Source organism: Mauremys reevesii, linkage group 8 (assembly GCF_016161935.1).
Source record: "Mauremys reevesii isolate NIE-2019 linkage group 8, ASM1616193v1, whole genome shotgun sequence".
Lineage (NCBI taxonomy): Eukaryota > Metazoa > Chordata > Testudines > Geoemydidae > Mauremys > Mauremys reevesii.
In genome coordinates, this window is record NC_052630.1 from 35,172,590 (window position 1) to 35,185,217 (window position 12,628).

The 12,628-nt window shown below is 48.8% G+C and overlaps 1 protein-coding gene across 1 annotated transcript in view; it reads left to right on the forward strand.

Annotated features, from left to right (window-relative positions):
* The window catches only part of LOC120370226, a 50,575-nt gene extending 38,452 nt beyond the window's left edge, over nucleotides 1-12,123 (forward strand). The window contains exons 2-3 of the mRNA XM_039484608.1: nucleotides 7,628-8,240; nucleotides 12,069-12,123. Of these exons, the coding sequence (XP_039340542.1) occupies nucleotides 7,681-8,240; nucleotides 12,069-12,123 (615 nt within the window). The 5' untranslated portion in view covers nucleotides 7,628-7,680. The remainder of the gene's footprint in view (nucleotides 1-7,627; nucleotides 8,241-12,068) is intronic.
* The last annotated feature ends 505 nt before the right edge of the window (nucleotides 12,124-12,628 follow it).

Consider the following 12,628-nt stretch of genomic DNA (forward strand, 5'->3'; position numbering starts at 1 on the left):
GGGAAAAAAACTGAAAAAACTCTAGCTTGGAAATGTCAAAATGGTTCATTTTGACATTTGGTTTCAAAACAGTGTTTTCAAATCGACATCTCATCTTGAAACAACATTTTCTAAATGAAATATCAATTCAATTGACTTTTGAAATATTTGGATTGCTCTGAATGAAATTTTTTCAGTTTTTTGTTTGGGTAAGAAACACCCTCTCCCCTCAACCCCCCCAAAATCCAGTTTTGGTTCAAAACTGACTTCTCTGAGGGGGGTGAGTAGATTGGTCTGGCCACTGAACCAAAAAAAACAACGTTGACCAACTAGTGTTCCCATTCAGAGGTACAGTATATCCATGGGGGGAGGGAGTTAACTACAGTAATATATATCCTAGAATAATACACAGGGGGATAGATTAGATGATCAACAGAGCGAGAAATGAACTAGATTATTGGCCTGAACATGCTTTAACCCAGAGTAGTGGTTAACTAGAATTAATTAAAGCTGGTTAAAACTACTGCCGGTATTACCCATTTCCACCTAGCTATTTGATCATTTACTCAACACCTCTTCCTGGGGCTGGAGGGCGGGTGGCAATACAGAGTGATGCCAAAGAAAACAAAACAAATGTAGGGAGGAAAGGAAAAGAATCCGATCTCACTAGTTAATCATATCCTGCAAATATTAAAAATTGCCCTGCTGTGTTAGAGCAGTATTCAGTCATGGTGTGAACCTAACTCCAGTAAAACAGCAAAAAAAAAGCATTTATATTAAACATGGTTATAATGATCCTGCTCAATTGTAGATGAGTGGGGAGCTTGGCTGTTTTAGGGGATTGTGCAGGTGTATAATGCAAAGGTAGACTTACTGCTGCAATGGTGAGTAGGACGTGGGTAGGCCCTGACTATCATGTGCCCGCATGAGGAGTTCTGTTACGCTACATCCCAGGGAACCCTTTCCCACCTCAGGAGACCTCACTCCCATGGTGTCCTAGCTTGCCCCTTCTGTCCTACAAATTCAGTGATGTCAGCACCAAACACAAATACAGAACCTGTGGCCAGTTTTCAAAAGGAAGCCAATCCCTCAACACGTTGATCTCAGTAAAAAGAAAATCTTCAGTCTCTTGAGGTCTGGGTGTTGATGTGACTGGCCTGGGTAGGGAAGGGGAGATTGTTGTGTAGGTGTTGGAAGTTAGTCCCTTCTCTAGGTGGTATATCACAAAATGATAATGGGATCCGGTCTCTGCTTTTCTTCTCAGTTGCGTTCTTTGCCGGCACTCTCCAAGCCCATTCTGCTTTCAGGAGAGTTCCTTGGTTAAAACGAGACACTGTCGCCGAGCTCAGTCTAAGAGAAACGTGACCCTCTTCACTCCTTGGTCATTTTCCAGGACCCCTAGGAATTGCTGATTATTCTGCCTCAGTCTCTTCTCCATTAAGTGATGTTATCTTTGCAGACATGTAGCCTATCTGAAGCTCTGTGCTAGCCATGCCTGATCATTTCAGCCATCTCATCCTCTTGCCCCAATTCCAGGTTGTTCTGTCTGCTCCACTCTGCATCCTTCTGAGTCCGTGAAAGTACGTGGGGAGAGCACAGATTCTGGTCCCTACCTATGGGCCCAGTCCTGCATGATGCTTGAGTATGCATAACCTACAGAGCCTGCCTTCTGGGGCAGGCAGGGCCCACTTCCTAATGTAAGTGTAAGCAGAGTCAGAATGAGCTCTCCCCTGACATCTGGTGGTGAGCTGTGGAAAAGGCCTTCAGGGGCTGATCTCGTTTGCATGGGCACACCCATCTGCCTAGCATGATGGGACTGCTTGCCCAAATGGTCATTTTGGCTGCTATGGGATCCCCAGTCTCTTTGTTATTGGGGCAGAAGTAATAAAGGAGTTTTATCCTGGTTTGTGAATCAAGGACAGTAGAACTGTACTAGGCATTTTATGATTGAGGGACTCTCCCTCAACTAAGAAGCACTTGCTATCCAGGGTTCCAAAGCCCAGCAGCTAGAGAAAGATTGAGGGCAGGAGGTTGTTCTTTGTGGTGTGGGATTTTTTTTGTGTGTAGGTCTCAAACACCACTTTGAACTTCATTCTCTCTCCTGTATAATAACAGAGCTAATTTAGACTCAACTAAATGTCTTGTTACATGCTGCGGAGCTGAAATCACTGATACCTAGGTTTAAGTATTAGACCTACTTTGGGCTAGTGGTGGTGATGCAAGAAGACTGTGCAGGTGTACCAGCAGTGAGGCTCCCCTACTAACAGCTGGAATCACTGAGAGCTGTGTTAAGGGGGGGCTGAAGACTTATTGGTGAAATGGCTGGTGGAGAGGTATGGCTAGTGGTCTGGGTGGCTGGTGGAAAGGCATGGTTAGTGAAATGGCTGGTGGAGAGGTATGGCTGGCAGTGAAGACTGGAGCAGAATGCCACAGAGAGGCATGGCAATCGGCTGTCGAGGGCCCGAGCAGTGGAGCATGAAAGGTGCCTCCATACCTCTCCCACCTTCCACCCAGGCTGGGAGGTGAACTTCTGAACTCGGGGGCTGCACTGACCAAGGACAGCCTCTGTGAGTGAGGTGACTTTTGGGTTGCTGGATTTCAGAACCCAAAGGGAAAGGACATGACCCAGTCTACTGGGGTGTGGGTCTTCTGGTTCATGGTTTGCGTTTATGTATCCTAGTTGTGGTGTTTTCCCAATTTAATGCTGAGTTGTTTATCTCCTGTTATTAAAGGTTTTTTTTGCTACACCAAGATTCTGTGCTTGCAAGAGGGGAAGTATTGCCTCTTAGAGGTGCCCAGGGGTGTGTGTGTAATTTTCCCAGGTCACTGGGTCGGGGCTCAAGCTGGTTTTGCATTGTATTGTTGAAAGGGAACCCCTAGGTACTGAATCTGGCCCTTGTTGCTGTCAACTCTGCCTGGTATAAAGGTTATATAAGCATTGGCGATGGGCTAAATAGGCAGTGTTAGGATCTGGACCCAGATCGGGTTTGGGCTGTGCTGTGGGTTTGAGGCTAACTCAAGACTGGAGCTTGGGTTCAGATTCAATAGTGCCAAAATCTCATGAGCTGTTCATGTGCCATTGTGACCCTGAATGGCAGAACCCTTGGAAGAGTAGCCATACTCATGAGTTTTCCACTGCATCTAAACTGGAACCAGAAAACAAGGCCCCTTCTGGGTTTGGGTCTGGCCTGGAACCAAAAGTACAGTACTGGGTTCAGCTACGATGGTTCAGATCTAACATTCCCCAGCTTCCAAAGGGGGCCCAATTCCAGATCCTGGCATAAGCCTATCTTTCTTTGCTGTTGCTTGGATGTGTTGGGCACGAAAGGCGGTGGCCACCGGCAACCCCCATTGGTCTCTCTGACACACTGTGCAGTGAAATGTCCATTGTGCAGCACAGCCAGACATTCATGCTTCTCAAGTGTTCCTTGCTCTCTGGGGGGAAGGAGAAGAAGAGGAGATCATCTCTTTTTATTGCCTTTTAATTCTTTCTTTTCATCACTTTTCCAGTTTCAGACTAAAGATTCTCACATTTCCACCTCTTTCATTGGGTCAGAACTTGTAACGCAGGCAGCAGAGCTAGCTGAATGTATTGTGTTCTCAAGAGCCAATATACATTTGTGCTGAGGGAGTAGCCAATTTCAATCATAATAATTATTAATAGTTGCACTTATATGGCATCCAAACATTTCAAAGCCTTTTACAAACATTAATTAATCCTTACAGCCCCCCTGATAGTACAACATTATCCCTCATTTGACACATACGGGAACTGAAACAGAGAAATGGAATGAGTTGCTCAAGCAAGTGAGTTAACAGCAGAAATAGGAATAGAACCCAGGAGTCCTAGCTGCCTGGTTCCTGCACTAACCAATATCCCATCCTCCTCTTTTGGGTGAAGAAATCATTTTTCTTTTTAAATTATTTCAGATGCCTCTATACTTCTGCCTGAACCCCAATGTAGAGAGAGGTTAGCCAGGGCTCATCTCTCTCCAGGGTGGCGGGGAACCACACCGCCTCACTACACTCTGTTTATGTACTGGGGAATTAGCTCGGCCGTGGGAGCCCTCCCCAGGCGGCCCTGGTGGGGGCAGAAATAAGTACAGTTAGGCCGGGGGCCTAGGTCAGGGCGGGGCAACAATGAGTCAGGTGCTCAGGCCCTCCGGCAGGGGCTGAGCAATAGCACTATAGCAGTAGCAATATACACAGTAGCAGGCCCTGGCCCTAGGTCAGGGTGGGGCAATAATGAGTCCGGAGCTCAGGCCCTCCAGCAGGGCTGAGCAACAACAGTAGGCCCAAGCCTCCAAAAGGCCTGGGAGAAGGGGAGACTGCCACCCACGAGTTGGGTGGCAGGGGGGACGCAGGCCTCCCACTCCACTGCGTTCCAGCCCAGGGTCCTAGCAGCGGCAGAAGACCCACTGCTGTGTCAGTGGGGATCCTGGCCACAACGCACTGACATGGGTTCTGGCAGTGCTGCAGCCAGACTAGGGTCGGCTGCCCCCGGGCTACTTCCTACCTCCCCTTCGTGTGGTACCTGGGTTGGGGTGGTGTCCTCCGGGGGGTCCAGCATCATGGGCTCCTCGGAGCAGCTGGCAAGAGGCAGGCCCAGCAACTCCTCCAGGTAGCTGGTGCAGGGCAGGCCTGGCAACTCTTCTGGGTAGTGAGTGCAGGGCAGGTCGGGCCAGTCCTTGCATGGACCGCGGGTCGCTGGTGCTTCCCAGTCGTGGCCTAGGCCAGAGGCATCTGGCCTCTCTGGCAGCTGCTTTTCCAGTGAGCTCTGAGGTCAAGCCTTTATACTTCCGGGGCACCATCTGACCCTCTGAGGGGCGGGCTCAGAGCTCACTAGCTCTGCCCACTCTGGCGTCCAGAGGGGCACACCTCTCTCCGGGGCGGTGGGGAACCACACCCAGGGGTGGATCTAGTAATTTCGCCGCCCCAAGCATGGCGGCACGCCGCGGGGGGCGCTCTGCCGGTCGCCGGTCCTGCGCTCCAGTGGACCTCCCGCAGGCGTGCCTGCGGATGCTCCACCGAAGCCGCAGGACCAGCGGTCCCTCCACAGGCACGCCTGCGGGAGGTCCACTGGAGCCGCCTGCCGCCCTCCCGGCGACCGACAGAGCGCCCCCTGCGGCATGCCACCCCAAGCACGCACTTGGCGTGCTGGGGCCTGGAGCCGCCCCTGACCACATTGCCTCACTACACCCAACAATACTGAAACCTCAGCAATATTTAAGTTCAGTTTGTAAGTCACTGCTTTCAGCTGCATGTCAAGGCTGGATATAAATTGAAACTATTTTATATGCAAATACTGTTTTGTAATCAGCAACAACTTACTTTATTTGCAAGACTGGCATCACTATCTGTTAAAAAAAAAAAGTAAGGTGCCTTTTTGTAATTCTGTAGATAGATAGGTTAGATAATTTGTCCACTGTGCTATGTTGACCTTCTTTTGTCCTGCCTGGGTAGCAATTCTTAGGATATTCATAAAGGACACATTTGTGATGGTCTTAAGTGGCAACTAGATGACATGTTTCAGCAGTATTTACATGTAGGGGAAAGAAGTGTTACTCAGGCAGTGAAGGAACTATTTTTAAATAGAGAGAGTCAGCAGGAATAATTTTGCAAGTCTGCACATCTCTGCTGTACTACAAGGTGTTATAAAAATTGCAACTAGCCCACCTCTTATTCCCACGCCCGGGATTGAATCTGTCTTTTAACTGGAAGGTAACGTATCAACAGACACATCTGGGAGGAAGTACCCCATACCTCTGAGGCTGCAATGACATTAACCTGTCATGCTGCAGTGTTTCCAAATACCCCTGTGCCCCGCATGAGTCTGCTAACCGAATGCAATATTTCCCCCACACCAGTGGGTGCCCAGACCCACCTTGGTGCTTCCCCTGATATTCTGCCATCTTCTGAAGCTTCACTTTACTCACCACTGGGACATCTATCCTCAGGCAATGACAGCTGTGCAGAGTCACCTCTCTACTGATGTGCTTCCCACCATAAGAATTCTCCTATCCAACGTCCTCTCTCACCCATGGATGTGCCAGCCAGCTGCAGCACCCCCTTAAGGGCATGCCAACTGGCAGCATTACCCCTGTGCACCAGCAATCTCTGGCTTGCAATGCTGGGACTATGATCACTGTTGTTGTTAGGTGTTATCACTGAATCATAGAACTGGAAAGACCTCGAGGGGACATCTAGTCCAGTCCCCTGAACTCAAGGCAGGACTAAGTATTATCTAGACCATCCCTGACAGGTGTTTGTCCAACCTGCTCTTAAAAATCCCCAGTGATGGAGATTCCATAACCTCCCTAGGCAATTTATTCCAGTGCTTAACTACTCTGACAGTTTGGAAGTTTTTCCTAATGTCCAACCTAAACTGCCCTTGCTGCAATTTAAGCCCATTGCTTCTTGTCCTATCCTCAGAGGTTATGTTGGCAATAACAACAAAGAGACCTCGTCCTGGCCCAGGACCCCATTGTGTTAGGTGCTGGACAGGACGGGGAGCACAAAGAAACACTCAGGCAGTCTGGGTCAGCATGACACACAGTGGGTTCAGTCCACCACCAGCCTAACCGTTGTCAAGTTTGTTGTAGGCCTCATGGCAAAGGAGAGTTTTAAGGAGTTTTAATCTGAGAGGGGAAACATGGCAGCTGCATTTCTGGTACTACCAGGCCATTCTCTGAATGATTGCAACCTTAGCGCCCGGCATGGGTATGAAGCTAGAGCATGGAACAGCCCTCATTGACAATACCCACTGCTGTGAGTGGTGATTAGTTGGGCACCTTCCAAACACCAGCCTGTTTTCTGTCTGTGTGGTGTGACAGGGGCTGTGGTGATATGGCTGGCGCTGCCAGAGTTTTAGACAAAGTGGTATGCCCATGTCAATAGTCACTAAGTACTGCTCAGTGCTGTGACGGCCTGTGAGATCTTGTTTGTGAGCCATTAGCCTGATGGCCCTGCCAAAGGCTTCAAAGGAGCAGTATCTGCCCCACTCTGACTTGTAACAGACATCTCCCACAGTCCAGTGGGCACCAGAGCAGGTTTTCAGGAGGGCTGAATCTGGGAACCTCTGGATTTAAAAGCATGAAGCTCAACTGCCTGTGAAAGCGCCGTTAGCTCAAAGGCTGTAGAAGACTCAGAAATCTTTATAGATGGTCCAACCACTAGAGGAGGACAGAGCCACAGCATGAGGGACAAGTGCATTTGAACTGGGCATACTGACTATTGACTCACAGGCACTGGCTCTGCACTTTTCTGGGAGGGTTATGTAGGAAACAGGCCACGCATGTGCCTTCTTGTGTCTCCTGCTGCTCAGTGAGAAGGGACTGATCTTTTGGGACTGTGACTGTGTTTGGATCATACGATTGCTTTCCTCTGTTGCATAGGCCGTATGCACAGAGTTCTGACATGTGCCACCTCCCCTGGCTTCTATTTTAAGGCAAGGAGGGCATGAGTTTTCAAAGTTTTCAGCCCACTCCAGCCATCACCTCCAAGAAGTGGCACCCACCCAGCTGCAGCCCAGGAGTCTGAATGCATGTTTGTCTCATTCCTCTGCACTTTGAAACTGTCATTAGACAGTAACATCATTAACGGTGACAATTTCAGACACTCACAATTCTCTGTTTCTCCTCCTTTGTAGATAATACTGAGCCTGAGTTAACCAAGGGCACGCCCTGTGAGAACAAGCTGAACATGAATGAAAACATTCACTGTCCATTATCTTCTGCGGAGTATAATGAGCCACATACCTCGGGCTTGCAGCTAGCCATGTTAGCCTGTAATAATGGGAGTGAACAGCCAGCAGAGCCCACAAATCCCTCCAATGAAAAAGCCAGCCTCCTGAATAGCGCTGAGCCATCCAAAGCAAAGGAGCGCAGAAGCCCAGCCAATGACAGCACCGGCCATGGGGCTGAACATCTGGAAATGGCACCAGACCTATGGAAGCAGAGCGAAATGCAGAGAAACAGGGTACAGCAAACGCAATCAGAGGGTGACAGCAGCAGTGTCAACGGTCTGGTGCTGATGAACGGTTTGCATACAGAGTTTGAGCCGAGGAAGGAGAGGGACTTTGATGTCAAGGAGGTAACAGAGACACAGGGCAGCACAGCACCAAGGAGAAGTGACGCTGACTTGGAGGAGAGGGACTCGCCTAGCAAGGAGCTGTATAGCAAGCTGCTCAGTGGTGTGCATTTGCAGACCTTTCTGGACTCTCCAGAGGTGCTAAGTGCTGGGGACTCAGAGGAACAGCTAAGGTAACTGGGATTCTCTCTCAATTTGTCTCACTGCTTGGATTAATGTGCATCATATTTCCCCCACTTAAATCTGGTGGGGGGGAACCATCAGGTCTAAGCTCTCTCATGGTTGGCTTTGGCCCCAAATGTACCTTCCTTTACTGTCTTCTGTTGTATCATATCCTTTTGCAAAGCTCTTGTCAAACAGTCACCCAAAATCAATGGGGTTTGCTGATGGAACTGCTACCCCTTGCACTCCCCTGTGGAATGAGTTGGGGAGCGCTATGTGAAGGGATCTGCATGGGATTTTCTGCTTCCCTCCCCTTGGTATTTCCATGGGCACTAGTGGTCAAAGCCCTAATCAGCACAGAGTCATTGTCCTACGTGATTCTTGCACCACAGTACATGTGGGATCACAGCAGCAGAAAGAGGCCAGCAAGCTGCAGGGAGTCCAAAGAAGAGCAATGAGAGTGGTTAGCGAGGTGCCTGGTCTGATGTGAGAGGAGAGAGTACAAAGATCTGGAATGATTCCGGATGGGGATGTGAGAACAGTTTTACAAGGGTGCAGGTACCAAGCAAGGAGGCAGACCATTCAGGATGGTCCCAGCACATAGCGAGGAGTCAGGGGTCACAGTGACGAAATGAACGTGTGTGAATATTAGGGAAAGTTTCCTAATGTGAGATCAATGATCTTGTGGAGCAATCTTCTTAGAAAAGAGGTGGCCCCATTGCTTAACTTATGCAGAACCAGCATGGGCAAAAGCAAATGGTGTTTGGCTGATGTTTGTTTGAGTCCTCTCCCAAGTAGCTACTCAGTTCCCTAAGAATTAGTTTTAATTCATGTCAATGTCTGGGGCATGGTTGTCCTCCTTGATGCCATCTGTTGGATGGTAGTTTAGCAATGGGGAGGGTGGGCTGGACGCTTTGCAAGCAGGAGAGCAGCAAATTGTGCTGCCCACCAGGACCCACAACCTGAGACCGAGAGAAACTCCACATCAGTTCATTGAAACGGCTCTTCAGAGGTCTGGCCAAGAGCTAATGGCGATAGTGGTGACCCTCTGAGAGATTCTGCCCGGACCAAAGCCAGAAGCAGTAGCAACATGGCTTCAGTGAACATATAGGACACCAATTAAAAATATAATAAAAGAACTGGTGTACAGTGACGCATGCTAATATCAATGGAATCATTAATATATTGCGCAAGCTCTGAACTAACGGAGGAAAAAAGCCTTCTCTCAGATCACTTGCAGAACAGCACTCCACTGAAGAATTAGGCCTCAAGAAAGATGTAACGGTGCTCCACCATTGGAAGAGGAATGATTTTAAGGTGCTGGGCATGCTAAAGGTGTGAAGTTGTGAAATGGCAGACCAACGGTTTGGAGAGAATACAATCAGACTGTGTTCTGTATTCCAAGAACTTGCTTTGCTATTTATGTATTTACTTAGGTTTATTTATAATTTGCTTTAAATTCTAAGCCCAGTACATAGGGAAAAACACACCCCAGAAACAACTGCAAAATGCTTACATAACTGCCGCACTATAACTGACAGCCCTGCCCAGAAACATCTCTTGGTTACCAGGAGGGAGCCAGATTCTTTCCCTCTGTTCCAGCTGCCTTGTGCTGCTCAACAGTCTGTTGTGTCACAGTTATGAAAGCATCATAGTTATGAGAGGTTGAAGCATCTGGGGTGGGGGCAAATCATCACTGGTGTAAGCAGGTGCAACTCTACTAAAATCCACAGAGATCCATCTGCTTACACTAGGGCTGAATTTGGCCCAATATGTCATAACCAATGTGTCTTCATTCATTAACTGCAAAGCTGGCCATCCCCCACTATATTCTGGCCTTGAATAGCCTGTGTGACTCATTAGATGAGACCAAATTCAGAGCTGTGGGGAGTAGGTGAGGTTCTGTGGAAGTCAGTGGAATTGAACCAGCTCTGAATTTGGCCTATTCTTTTACTTTTTGCAAGTGAATGTATTGTTCTTTGCTATCCCCCATTTTGTGCAGTGGATGCCTGTCACAAAGCATCTAAACCCTGTTTAATATATCCTAATTAGTAGTTAAGAACAAATATAACTTAGATAATATTTTTACTTCAAGGTCCAAAAGACACAGACAAGGTTTTCATCTTGAGGCTAAAAGACCTAGTTAACTGATAATTCATTTATAATTACCAATTCATTTGTATAGCATGTTTCATCTAGAGATCTCAAAGGACTTTACAAAGGTGGGTCAGTCCCATTAAACCATTTTACAGATAGGGAAACTGAGTTGCCTAAGGTCACCTAGTAAGTCAGTGTCAGAGCTGGGAAAAGAGCTCTGGGCTCCACAGACCTGGTCCCATGCCCTACCTCTGTATGTGTTAGCAACATCTTCACATGAAATATTTAGTAACAAACAAAGAAACAGCAACTACTTTGGATGTGTCTGCTGTCATTTCCATACATTAGCATATATTTGCACTCTCTCATTTACATACATTTCTACTCTGATTTATGCAAATTCCCCTACACAACATTCAGCAAAGCCTTCGTTTTCCCAAGCCTCACTAAAGTTTTCACTGTGTGTTTTATCCCCAAGCCCAGTTCTCTGCTATCAGCTGCTTCGGCCTGGGTGGAGCCTTGATAGTGAAGAAAATTCTCCTGGGAGCCAGGTTGGGAGGGTGGAGGGCAGACTGGTCTGGCAATGTGGATCTGACTGCAGGAGCAAAGCCCAAGGCTGGTACGTAGGGTAGTAAGATGGTCCAGGGGTTAAGGTCCCTGCTCTACCACAGGCTTCCTGTGTGACCTGGGTCAAGTCACTTGGCACCTCACTCCCAGTGATTTCAGTGCAAGTTAGGAGCCTATGTGCCCTTGAGACTCTGGGCCGTAGCTCCTCTGTTGCCTTAGTTCCCCTTAATGCCCTTCCTTCCCTCACAGGGATGAGTGTGAGGAGAACTACATGACACATCACAAGGTGCTCAGATAGTGCAGTAACAGGGCCAGATAAGTATGTTGGACCAACAGTACCATTATATATCTCCAGTAACACTGTGCTGCTTTCAGCTCCAACCTGACGCTTTTCAGCTGCTTATAGTAATGACTCTGCCTGTAGTGTTCTTACAGCCAGTCACCTTATACGTTCTTCTTCTTATCTATAACATGGCAGTGCCGAGGGGCCCCAGAGATGATCCGAGCCACACTGAGCTCCATGCTGTACACACACACACACGCACGCACTGTTGCAGGATGACTGGCTCCTTTAAGACCAGCCTCTGGGCCCACTCAGTTGCCTCTCAACTGGGCTGATGAGAAGGCAGCTGGCCCATGTAAAGAGGAAAGACTGCATGGGAGGAGGAGTGAGGCAGGGGCAGGTGAGAGCAGCCTGAGAGCAGAGGTGCAAGGAAGGTGCTGCAGGAGCTGCTGCTGGTGACTTCAGTTGGGAGAGCTGGGGAGACCTGCTGCATTATGGGAAGGTTTGTGCAGTGGCCCTTAGGAATGAGGGAAAGAGCCAGTGTGGGCAGTGTAAACTGGGCCCAGAAGTAGGGATTGGCTTGGGAGGCGGGAGGGTAGATCCCAGGAGCAGAGGTAGGACTAACAGAGGAGGAGGCCCGGGGGAGTGAGACACTGCAGGGAATCCTCTCACAGGAGATCTGAGTTGGGGCCACAGGAGAAGACTCGAGGGAGAGGAGTGGGCCTAGGAGTCTTGGGTGGATGGCCTGGAGAGTGGGACCCTGGGGCAGAGGGGTTAATGGCTCTCTGGTGGGTAGAGTGACCAGATTTTTATAGGGACAGTCCCAATATTTGGGGCTTTGTCTTACATAGATGCCTATTACCCCCGCACCCCTTGTCCCATTTTTTCACAGTTTCCGTCTGGTCACCCTTCTGGTGGAGGACCTGGAAATGGTGACCTTTGAATGAGATTGAAGAGCTGCTGCATTGTAACTTTGGGGTTTTGGGAAGAACTGATTTCCTTATGAGGGATCTGTAGACTGTGCCAGTGTTGCTGCATAAAGGGTTTGAGAGATGCTAGTCCTTTGCACGGGCAGATGAAGGGGAAACTGAGGTGGGCTGCACCTGTATTGCTGATATTGGCTGCAGGAGGATGCCTGTGACAGGGGTTTACCCTGAAACACTCACATAGTGAAAGACAGTGCCTGCCTCAAAGAGCTTACAGTCTGAAGAGTGAAGACAGACACAGGGTGGGTGAGGAAACCAACACAGAGAGGCAAAATGACTCGCCCAAGATCATACAACAGGGCCATACAGCCCAGGTCTCCTCCTGACTCCCAGCCCAGTGCTTTATCCACTAGCTCACACTGTCTTCCCCTGTGCACAGGGAGAGCGGCTCAGCTATATAGCATACTGGCAGTATCTCTCTGCTTCCCCCCTCCCAGCACACCTCCAGTAGGCAATGCAGGATTTG